Source organism: Enhydra lutris, unplaced genomic scaffold (assembly GCF_002288905.1).
Source record: "Enhydra lutris kenyoni isolate GAN:26980312 unplaced genomic scaffold, ASM228890v2 scaffoldscaffold45, whole genome shotgun sequence".
In the NCBI taxonomy this organism is placed as follows: Eukaryota; Metazoa; Chordata; class Mammalia; order Carnivora; family Mustelidae; genus Enhydra; species Enhydra lutris.
The window spans coordinates 4,318,210-4,330,428 of record NW_019154129.1 but is presented as its reverse complement, the minus strand read 5'-3'; the positions used below and the strand labels follow the sequence as shown (position 1 = coordinate 4,330,428).

At 39.2% G+C, this 12,219-nt stretch overlaps 1 protein-coding gene across 3 annotated transcripts in view; it reads left to right on the top strand.

Moving 5' to 3' along the window:
- Window positions 1–1,334: 1,334 nt before the first annotated feature.
- LOC111156098 (MKL1/myocardin like 2) overlaps window positions 1,335–12,219 on the top strand; it is a 119,751-nt gene continuing 108,866 nt past the window's right edge. For all 3 annotated transcript variants that reach the window (XM_022516706.1, XM_022516707.1, XM_022516704.1), the window contains exon 1: window positions 1,335–1,501. In XM_022516706.1, the coding sequence (XP_022372414.1) occupies window positions 1,348–1,501 (154 nt within the window). In that variant the 5' untranslated portion in view covers window positions 1,335–1,347. The remainder of the gene's footprint in view (window positions 1,502–12,219) is intronic.

The window sequence follows — 12,219 nt, the reverse complement described above, 5'->3', positions numbered from 1 at the left end:
CATAGGGGCTGTAGTCAATAATATTGTAATGATTTTATATGGTGACAGGTGGTAACCAGACCTATTGTGATGATCATTTTGAATATATAAAAATACCAAATGACTGTCTTTGTTCATCTGAAACTGGTATAATATCTCAAGTATAATTCAATAAAATAATACATAAATAAATAAGACCACACTGAGTTACCATTTCACACCCATTGAAATAATTAAAATGAAAAAGATTGACCATAATTGTCAGCGACGATGTAGAACTACTGGAATTCTCCTTCACTGCTAGTAAGACTGTAGAATGGCATAATCACTTTGGAAAATAACTTTGTTAGTTTCTTTAAAATTTAAATACTCAGTTGCCGTACGACCCACTCATTTTACTCTTAGGTATTTATTATGCAAGAGAAGTGAAAGCATATATCCGTATAAGTACTTGGACAAGAATCTTCATAGCACTTTTATTTGTAATAGAAACTGAAAACAACTCAAATGCCCATCATTAGGAGAGTGGGTCAATGAACTGTGATTGGGAATTAGGAAATGCTACTAAACAGGCAACAGTTTGGTGAAATGCTTCAGCCCTGCATAATGTGGACCACCATCCTTTCAGCTTTCAGCTTTCTTTTTTTTTTTAAGATTTTATTTATTTATTTGACAGACAGAGATCACAAGTAGGCAGAGAGGCAGGCAGAGAGAGAGGGGGGTAGCAGGCTCCCTACTGAGCAGAGAGCCCGATGCGGATGCGGGGCTTGATCCTAGGACGCCGAGACCATAACCTGAGCCAAAGGCAGAGGCTTAACCCACCGAGCCACCCAGGCACCCCTAACTTTCAGCTTTCAATAAGCTTTCTTGCTGCCTACTGCTCAGCCCCTAAGCCAGGTCGAGCCCCACATCGGGCTCCCTGCTCAGTGGAAGGCCTGCCTCTCCTTCTCCCACTCCCCTCTCTTGCTGTCTCTCTCCTTCTGTCAGTTAAATAAAAAAATAAAATCTTTTAAAAGGATAAAATCTTTAATGACATCAATAACTCTAACTTTCTTTAATCCACAGTATAAAAAAATTATATAAAATACCTTTCAACTTATATTTACCTGGTAAGTGCTATTTTAGATAGGAAGCCCATTATTCCTGTGTGTTGGACAAAGAACCCACGATCCAGAGAAAGTAAACAAATTGGCAGTAGCTTCACAGCAGTGAAGCTGGACTAGAACCCAGGGTTTCCATTTTAACATTTTTGTATAACTTGGAGAAAAATCAATGTACCATCTACTTACACGTTTTTACTTGACAGTCTCTTCGGCAGGCCGCATTTAAGAGAGGTCTCGGACGCCCGTCGCCAGTCGCTGGAGCACCATGGATCCCCCAGGGGCACTAGACACCGAGGATGAGCTGGGGCCGTTAGCCCATCTTGCCCCGAGTCCTCAAAGTGAAGCTGTTGCCCACGAATTCCAGGAGCTGTCCTTGCAGCCCAGCCAGCACCTGCCCCCTCTGAATGAGAGGAAGAACGGTGAGCTCTTCAGCATGCGCGGTGGGAACTGGGTTTAAAGACTCCCCTTTTCATGAGCCAAGTTGATTACTGTTTGGTAGTAAATTTTTTTTTTTTTTTTTTTTTTTTTTTTTTTTTGGCTGGTTACATTGGGCAGCCTGTTACGAGGGGAGAGCCTCATTGGGGTGTTGGCTGGTTTTGAGTAAGGCAGACTTTACTTTGCATTCAGTTCTTTCATTATTCCCCCAGTAAGTATCTGGTAGCGGTATTCTCCTCGCAAACAAGCTCTGGGTGCAACCGTGCTAGCACCAGGTTTCATGCTACAACAACACTGGAGGGAAGCCTGCAAGACAGACTGAGGCTTGGACCAGACTGTCCTCCCCTTTCCCCGTCTCCAGTGTGTTGGCACCTTAGTTTCAGAATTGACAGCCTTTAAGCTATTTGGATGATCACTAAGAAAACAAGAATTTCTTATTTGAATATTTTTCTATGAGTGGGTATAGGATATGATCATATTGTCATTCTTTGACTGCTTGTCATTGTGTACAAAATGAATATTTTCTATTCATTTGGTATCTGTTTAGGAAATTTTCATTGGTCACAGAGGCTTGTCAGAATCTCTGGAAAATATAGTACTGTCGACTTCTAATGTAAATAAGTAAGGATAGATAATAGACACTTAATTTTAATACTTATAACGTAAAAACTAACAAACATAAAATGTTAAAATTTGTGAATACATCAAGCATATATATTAAAAGGGCCACATTAAGAATGTCAGCTGAATTTATTGTGCTTTCTGTAGTTCTGATGAGTTTTACATTTACAGATAGACATTTTTAAAATTTTGGTTTTAAAAGCCAGAAGAAATGAAACCATTCCCTTCTAGAACACTTCCTTATGTACCTTGTTGCTTATTTTTCTGGGTTCTGTTTCCCAGTCCTTTTCACTATTGGCCTTACCGTATGCAGGAAAATGATACACTGTGATTCTCCGATCTTTAGTACTTGTATTCAGAGTATACTTGTCTGCTTCAGATAGGGTCTCTGGTACTTGTTCTTGGGCATAACCCTTGTCAAGTGTGAGTGGTGTAAAGCAACATTTTGGCTTAAGTGCTATCAGACTTTTCAGGCTATAGAACCTTCCATCAATTAGGGGCCTTCCTTTCTAAGACTGGCTGACAAGAGTATAACCATATTTACTAAAGCATGACTAAGTGTCATCAAATTCACTTAGTACCTTTAGACCTGTGTCATGTTCAGATTATTATCCTCAAAAAAATATATGTGAGTTGCACCAGTATAAACCTGCAGGAGTATACAGTAACTCAAGACAATGGTCATACGTAGCAGAGGAGGGAAATATGTTGCGAAAGTTTATACTTTGTGGTGATTTACTTGATGAAGCACACCACATTCTCTTGCAAGAATGTTGTCTTAAATATGTATGCCTGAATATAAGGTTAGCCCAAATATTAGGTAGACTCCCTATATGAATTTTTAGGAAGATGGAATAAAAGCTAAAAATTTTAGTTGAGTCATTTAGTTACATGTATATAACTAAAATCACATTTCATGAAGCAGTGCAACAATATAGAAGGATTGCTTTATTCACCCTCATATTTCATAGAACCAGCTTGCTTACACTTTATCCATGAATCTTTGCGAGAAGTGCTTTTTTCTTTATCGTCAGCAAAACCCCTTGGCATCATCCATCCAGCACTAAAATCCAGGGTGTATCTTCATTTCTGTCTTTTGTGTCTTGAGGTAGAGTGGTTTTGAGTTCACACATGATCTGACACGGGAGATTTTATGTCTAGACTACCATTGACGAACCAGTGGGGTTGGGTGCGTGTGTGCGTTGTGTGTCTTGCACTTGTATGTTCGCGGTCTCTACAACATAATCACTCATGTGATTTGTGGTTGGTCATAACATTTATGTGGCTGTAGTTCCTATTTTAGAATACAATTATCTGTTTTGCTTTGCATGAGTAGGTAACACTGTCACTGCCCTAAAACGTACAGGGTACAAATGGGTCACAGTGAAAAGTACATCACCTCCCAGTCTTTCCCCTTAGCTACCTAGTTACTTCCTCAGAATTAACTACTGTTACTTGCATCCCTTCTGACCGAGTAGCATTTTTCCACTTTTTTAAAAGCAGTTTTTCAAAGTCTTGTTTTATAACAACACTCAGTACATTCAGTTTTAAGGTTATAACCTGGGACTAGTTAATGTGTTGGCTTTGTTTTCCCCCCTTTTGATGATTCCTACTAAGATATTTTTATAAACATCCTAAAATTAGCTTTGAATGGAGTTAATTTTTAAGCAAATATGTTTTCCTCAGGTACATTTTTGTTCACTATTAAGTATATGAAAAAATATCTTATAATCTGAGATGCTATGTAAAGACTCCAAAAGCAGTTTCCTCTTTTCTAATAGGTGACATCAGGAAGTTAAAAACCTTACCTTATATTCAGGCATACACCCCAAGTTCAGACTTATGATATATTAGCCTGACTTGTGTGTATATTCCAAGGTATACTGGAATCCTTGTACAGCTATCAGAAATCTACCTTTTTTTTTTTTTTTTTAAGATTTTATTTATTTGACAGAGTGTGAGCACAAGCAGGCGGAGCTGCCGGCAGAGGGAGAGGAGGAAGCAGGCTCCCTGCCCTACTGAGCAGGTAGTCCGATGTGGGGCTCGATCCCAGGACCCTGAGATCATGACCCGAGCTAAAGGCAGATGCTTAATGGACCGAGCCACCCAGGCACCCGAGAAATCTACCTTTTTGATAGTTTTATGAGTAGAGTGGAATCACATCAAGCAATAGGGAGATAAAAGAACCATAACTGTCTTACCTTACTTTTTTACATTACTTCTTCATTTTTTAAGTTTTCTTAGTGCCATGTTTAGCTCATATCATACATAAAATGTAGGTCTTGGCCTCAAAATGAATTAATACAAAGTACTGTTTAGATTATGAAATAGTCAAATTTAGGTATTTTCTTGGTGATTGTGTCTCATTTTTAGTCCTAAGCATTTGAATTTTGCTTGTTTGAATTCTTTCCTTTTCGAGTTGGGGAATATGAAGATATTTCAGTTTGGATTAGTGTATAGAAGGATCATGTCACCAAGTAGCTTATAAGTAAACCTAACAAGGACAGAGAGGTTGACACCTAGGCAGTGATGCCAGGGTCTTCCCTTATATTTTTGACCAATATTTATGTTGGTAATGCAGCGGAATAGCAGACAATTCCTACTGTTGCAGGAAATGTGAAAGATGTTTACCAAAGAAAAGCTAGGGCTTTCCTTGACCCCTGAATGTGGCCAAAATAATTCCGTAACTGGAGGTACCTCAAAAGTAAGGCAACCGATTAGACCAATAATTCTTCCCAGCAAGGGAGTCCTTAGTAAAGGAAGCGTGGATATACAGTGATGGACCTTTAATGAAACAGTGCCTGCACAGGAAAATTGAGCTCTGTTTGGGTGTTTTACACAATATTAGCATTCCTTCAGATGGTAAACACAGGCAGTAAAAGGGAAATCAGTCTAAGGGACGGTTATTTTTTTATTACCAAACTAGGAAAAGCTCAGGTGCTGTAAGTTGAATGTAGCTTTATAAAGGCAAGGAGAGACAAAGTGGATGGAAACAACATGCCTGAAAGAGCCCAGCTCTGCCTCGTGCCCCCACTTAGAGGACCACAGGTAGGAAGCTTATAGTTGTATGTCTTGAGGTCATTTGCAAGACTGATAAGCATGCTGGTTGGTGAATTTAAGCTTTTAAGTCACTGCCAGCTTTATCTTGCAGTAAAGCAGATAAGTCGACGTAGATCCCCCTCCCCCTTTTTAAAACAGTTTGGTATTTTAATACTTCTTGGTACAGCTCTGAAGATGAGGCTCGGTTATGTTAACATGGCCATGGATACACCACAGCCCAGCTGTCACTAGTATCAAGTAGGTGGAAAATAGTATCTGCCACTTTTTCCTTCCTGTATTAACAGGCTTTTTGAAACGGTATTTGCTTTGAAATCGCGTGTTTTTAGGACTGAGAAAGGAGGAAACTTCGTTGTTATTCTTATTTTAAACTTTGGTATTTCTAGTCACTGCAGTGGTTGGATTTTTGAGTTAATGGTCCCATTTTTAATTTTTGTTTCTAAGGTTTTCCATCCATTAAATTTATCACAGTGAATAGTTTTAGACCATCTCTCAGTCTGTTCTAGAGTGATCATGCTAGAGAGAAAATAATTCAGTACAGGTATTAATACTTTTGCAGACAGGTGAAATTTGCCTTGCCATGAAACCCAGCCAAAGAAAATTGCTTGCCTCGTACCATAGAAAATAAATGGTATTTGCTCACGGCTGGTCTTTTCTTGATGTTTTACCTTGAAAACATTTCCCCACTCCTTGTTAACCTGTTAGGCTTATGGTCACTCCAGGTGTTTGAAAATGCCCAAAGGTGATGAGCATTTGTCTGAAACAGAGCCCTGTTTCTTAGCATGTACGCAAGATGGTATGGCTTACTGGAGATTAGTGAGGAAAGAGAGTATATTTCTGTTTTCCTCTGGAGCAGACAACCAGACAGGATGTTCTCAGAGTGTCATAAATGGGAAGGAATTGAATAGATGCTAAATGACCAAGACATGGAACTATAGGGTTCTTGCTTTCCCTTTCTATAAGAAATAGAAATGAGTAATTTTCTGTAACATTCTCTTGTCCTTGGCTTTACTGTTAACATATTTAGGATCTTGAATATTTAAAATTCTCATGATGTTAATAAACAGTCTGATACATTTAGATAATTTCTTTTTCTGCTTTCAGGAGTTACTTCAGACAGAGTACTTAGTCTGGGAAGAGAGATATATATAACTTCCTTAATTAATCTTCCTTCATATCTAATATGTTTTTTAAAAACTAGGCTCTACATGTTAATGCTAAACACAATTGGAACGTTTAAAAGCCAACTGTGAACCCCCTGACAGCTGCAGAGGAAATTCTTGATTAATTTTGGCAGCTTTCCTATTCTCTTTGTGACAATTTCTTGACCCTTTCAAAATGAAAACGAAGTCCTATAAGTAGCTTACAGGTGGGGTACTCTCTTTCGCAATGGTGTTTACCAGCTCTCTATTAAAGAGCGTGTTGTGTTTCACAACGTAAATCAGCATCTCTAACCCCGTCCACCTTCCTTTTTGTGCGCTGGGTTTCTTGTTTGGACAGTTGGGCTGTTACTGAGATGTAGTCTGCTTCAGTGCATCGCGGAACACACCCCAGCAGTGTGTGGGTGGGGGCAGGGGTGGGGCTGGGCAGTAGCTCACACTCTCCCACCTGCAGCGACGAGTCGGAACAGTGCCGTGGGCCTGCTGTGGTCATTGCTGAGGGCGTAGAGGGAGCTTCCAGTTTCAGGAGTGCATCAGTAAGACTCTAGGCCAAGCCTAGCACACCTGAAAGCCCCATTTTGAGTTATTTATCCAGTATTTACCCAGTTTTTAAATTGTGTCCTCTTGCAGAAATGCTCTTCAATGTCAACGTAACATGTTTATTAAAAGTAAATTATAGAACATAATAATAATTATCAGTGCAGTCTAGCATGAGACCACATTATCTTAATATTTAAAAAATGTTTGCCCAAAATCGTTACAAGGGTTTTCTAAAGTTATCGGAGTCCTAGAAGTATATCATTTCTTATATAGACTATTTGAGATAATTTTTGTATGACTTCCATTAGGCACTGGTCCAGCAAAGAAATGGAAACTTATTAATTAAGGAACAGTCTTTCCTGTCCCTCAGAAAGTAATTTTAAAGAGGACATATGTAATATAAATAATGAGTTAATAGATATCACTCAACTACAACACCCTCGCTACTTAGACCTTTTAAGACTACTTGTAATTAAATAGTTGGTTTATAATTAGACCCCCTGGTGGGCCAAGAGACTTTGTTAAAATTAAGTTGGGCTCTTTCTTGCCTGTGTGCTCCACCTAACCCAACCACAGGGACCTCTCTTAGCAAAAAGGAAGAGGAAGGGTAGATGTTGGACACCTGCTTTCTACCATGACTGAAGGAGATTGATAAATTTAGGGAATATATGGGAGGGCGGGGGGAGTGACTCATGATTTTTCTTCCTTTGTTATTTTACGTTAAGATAGCACTAATAAGGCACTGTTGAGACAAAGCAAGAAGACAAATATGTTGGAATAACAAATGTTTTGGAATTTTCTCTTTGCTTTGTAGTTAATTATCGCCCTAATTCGCAAATATCATACCCAATGTTTTTCTAACTCCTTTAAATTAATCCGTACTGTTGGCTACCCTCACCTGCTACCCTCACTATTATTAACAGGAAGTGTAGTCTTTTGGGAGTCAGGACTCCAGTCTCCTCTGCTGACTCAGTCTGTGAGCATGGGTAAGTCTCGGAAGCTCTCTGTGTCACGGTATGCCCATCGTAATATCCGTATGGTAGCTTTCAGCCCATGTGTCTCTCTCTGGCTGCCCTTCCTCATTGCATCATGTGTTCTTATATCTCATTATCACTTCTGCCTTGTGCTGTTCATCGGGCAGCAGAACCAGATAGAATGGAAGATAACTTCCATCTCAGTTAACAGATGGAATTTTCCACAGATACAAATTAATAATGTCGCTGTTTATTACGTTCCTTGCAGATGTATTATTAAACATACATGCCAGCTCGCCCAATTAGTCAGACTTTCCCCCCATATTTAAAAAGAAAGAGAAATTGATTCAATTGTGTTATCCTAAAAAAACAACAACAAAACAGAACTGTATCTAATTTAGGATATGCAGTATCTCCCTATTCGTGGTATTTAAGGGTTGGCAGGTATGTGTTAACATTTTTGTAATAGCGTCAGACTGTCAGTTAAAGGATAGTATTTTAGCTTTTTTTAAAGCCCAAGTTATTCATTTTCTTTTCTGGTCATTTATATTGTTGTTTTCATTAAGGAAATGCTAATAGTTGGGTGTCCGTTTTGTAAAACCCAAGGTTTTAAAGACGATCTCTATGTTTAATGAATATAAAACAAGAAAAATAAAAAGTCTGATTTACAACTTGCGTTTGGTTCTTGTCGGTTAGTTAGAAAGCTAACAAGTACTAGGATTTGTCAGTGATCTCTGCAGATTGGATATTCCTAGCTACAAAATAGGAGACTCTCTTTGACAGAAGCCACGATCCCAACGTCATGGTGAGGAAGCTTGTTGACTGGGCTGCGTGGTCAAAGTGCCGGCATATGGTGTATCAGGGGAAAGCTTGCATATCTGAATACCCAGTTCTCCAAAATGGTTTTAAAAATCCGTATTTCAAGAGTGGAAATCGGGATGATTTTACTATTAGACAATATTTATTGAGCGATCATTGTGTCTCCTACCTTAGAATAATTCTTAGATTTCTAAGCCTTCTGGTGCAATGTTGGCAGGTCAGAATGTGGTGCATTCACCTGAAATTGTTGGGCGCATAGATCCTTGAAAGTAATCCCTTCAAGTATATACAGAAAATGAATTTAGAGATGATTCTTGCAGATAACTGAGAGAGAGAGAACCTGATTTTAAAGGAGGAGGTCTACGGAAGAAAAAAAAAAGAAAGAAAAAGACAAAAGAGAAAAAGAGGTCTGTGGGGTCAAGCATAGAGCCTGCTGTCTTGAACAGACCAAAGACACAAAGCCCGTGTCTTTAATCCATAAACAGCAGTCACGTTATGTGTGCCTCATACGCCGCTGAGAGGCTTACACCAAGAGCGCTCTTATGCTAACTAGCAGGTGCCGGGTGCCTCGTAAGTCCTCGGTTCCAGGTACCCGGCACTGCCTGCTTGATGTAAAATCGCCGCGAAAGAGGCAGCGCGCACAGTGGTGACAGCCCCGACCCTGGAGGCCCCGTGTCTGAGTCCGGGTCCTGGCTGCACCGTTCCTGGCTGTCGACTGAGACAAATGGCTCCCCTTCCCCTTGCCTCACTTTTCTCATCTACCAAACGGGGCTCATACTAGCCCCTGCTTCACAGAGTTGCGTGAAGGATGCCATGAGTTCGTGTAAGTCAAGCCTGTGGAACAACGTGGGCAAAGCAGTTAGCACGTTGCAGCTGTTCGTTACGGTCATGTATGTCTTGAGAACACAGTTCGGGTTGGCGGGTGAACAACGTGGGTCTGAGCTGCATGGGTCCGCGTGTGCGCAGATTGTTTTTGACAAACACAGTACGGTCCTGAAAATGTTCCTTTCTCTCCTGTATGATTTTCTTAATAACATTTTTTTTTCTTCTGCCTTTACTGTGAGACTACAGCATGTAATATAGGAAACTCAGCGAGTGTGTGTGAACTGACTGTTGACGTCATCTCTAAGGTTTCCAGTCAACTGGAGGCCGGGGCAGTCAAAAGTTATTCATGAATTTTCGACCCCCATGCTGTCTTCGAATTCATACCAAGTGAATACGGTTTTTCAGGACTCCCACCACGATGTTTTATAACCGAGTGCTTCTTTCAGTAGGCCCAGTCATCTCTGCCCCCATTTTCCACAAGTATTTCTCTTTAGAGATGTCAAATGACGTGCAGTTTCTTAATGTCTCTCCGTGTACCTTCATAACATTTGAAGAGCGGCTTATCTGATGAGCGCCAAGGGGTCAATGTAGTAGGCACTGATTTCCCATGAAGTTTGTCTCTCTCGTTGGTACTGCCAGTTCCCACAATCCTAGCATTCCCTGGGCATCACTCAGTGTCTACAAGGAATGATTTTCAAATATTAAAGCATGTGAAAAGACAAACAGGCCAAAACTCAGAGCTCTCTAGGGACTATGACCTCCAAAACAGACTCAGTTCTGACATTTTCACAGGCTGCTTGAAGGAATTCCAGCAGGGCCATTCCATTTGGTAAACTCCTAAACAAACCCTCTGTCATCAAGGACTGATTTATCGATTTTTCTCCTTATGTACTTGTTCTGAAGAGATTAAGATAGTAGATATGGCTGCTTAGACACTTTTAAGGCATTTGATGTATATGATAAGTATTATACAGAGGACTTCTGGTATTTTGAAGTAGTAAAACAGTTATTTGCTATGTTGAAAGAGATTTCTTGCTCTGAGTTGACTTTTAAATTCTTTCTCTTTTTCGTTTTGATTCCAGGAAATCTGGTCATAATCGCATCTCGCAATTAAAATGTTTTCAGTCTGAACCCAATTATTTAATAAAGAAATTGATTACATTTGGGAATGACCTTTTCAAAAATAAATATGTATGTATACAATGACTTGTTTCCCAAGGACCTTTGGCATGTGTGAAAACAAACAGTTCTAGTGGTGTAGGATAATATTCTATGAAATCTTGGTGTGATGACAGTTGTTTACATTATGCCTTAAGGTTACTTGAGTGGGGGAGGGCAGATCTATAAGTTGTTTTTCAGTTCATCTGAATTCTCTTAAAATAGTCTATTGTATATTATTATAAGGTTCTTTATAAAAACAATATAGTGCAAAAAAAAAAAAATGAGAAGGGCAGAACCCAAAAGATTTAGAGCCTGAACAACCTAAGGAAATGGGTAATTAGGATTTATTTGATTTATAGTTGGCTTTAAATGCTACCAGCCCCATGGTTGTCCCAGTCTGGTGTGTCTGAGTGTATGTATGAAACTCCAGGGCCAAACAGCATTCTGCATGTGAAGGGGCAGGTTTGTTGGGGGGGGTGCGGTGGTTGTGTGGTTTCTTTCCTTCTTTGCATGTTTCTTTTCAATGAGTTAATCCTTTGGGTGAAAGTATGAAGCTTTAAGTATTAAACAAAAGAAATCCTACACAATCAGAACTTTCCTATGATTCGATATCTGATTCTGGTGTCGGATTGTAATATGTTTTGAACAAATTTTAAAGTGGGACACAGGAAGTGAATTGTATATGATTTCACTCAAGCCTCTTAATGTCAGGATAAATAAAACTCATGTTATCATATCGTAGTAACCCATCAGAAGAAACTCAGGGTATTTTAGAGGTTTCCTTGGTAAAAGAAAATGGAAACAAAAGTGAAATAATAAGGCGCTTAGTAATTGGTCACAAGTAGTTATTGAATGTACCAAAGAATTACGTGCCTCTTGATTGATGTGTATAAAATGAATATGATGAAAAAGGTCTATTTGCTCTTATTAGTGTTTTTCTCAGGCCAAGAATAACAAAGTGATATTTTACTAGACATACTCTCAGTATGAGAAAGTATTACTTTTCTAATGTATTTTTCTAACATAGATGTTTCTGTCTCTCACTGTCAGTTTCAGTTAGATAGTCTCTGCGTCTTGCAAAAAAGTGGAATTTGATTAAATAACTTGCTGATAAACTAGTCAGATCTCTGGCTGCATCATCGTGTGCTTGTTTATTTGTGCACAGAATTAGAGTAGCTGCTTGGTTGCATGCTCGCTGAGTGCTTTCAGAACCCTCAACGGAAACAATGTTCACACCTTCAGAAATCTGAAGATTTTGTTGGGACCCTCAAGTATAATTTGGAGGATTTTCCAGGTCAAAGAATTTAAACTTACACCAAGCAGATCAAGTTAGGATTGGAAAAATTGAAATTTAAAGAAGTCCAAGAACTTAGTCCTAAACTATGGCTTTCAGAATCTGATGGTTCTAGACAGTGCTGTGGTTTTTGTTCTATTACACTATGTAATAGTGTACTCTGTATAACATGTACTTTCTCATAAAAGTGGATACCTTTCTTAAATGACCATGAATGTTTCATATATCCTTGAGGGGGAATGGTATGTAAA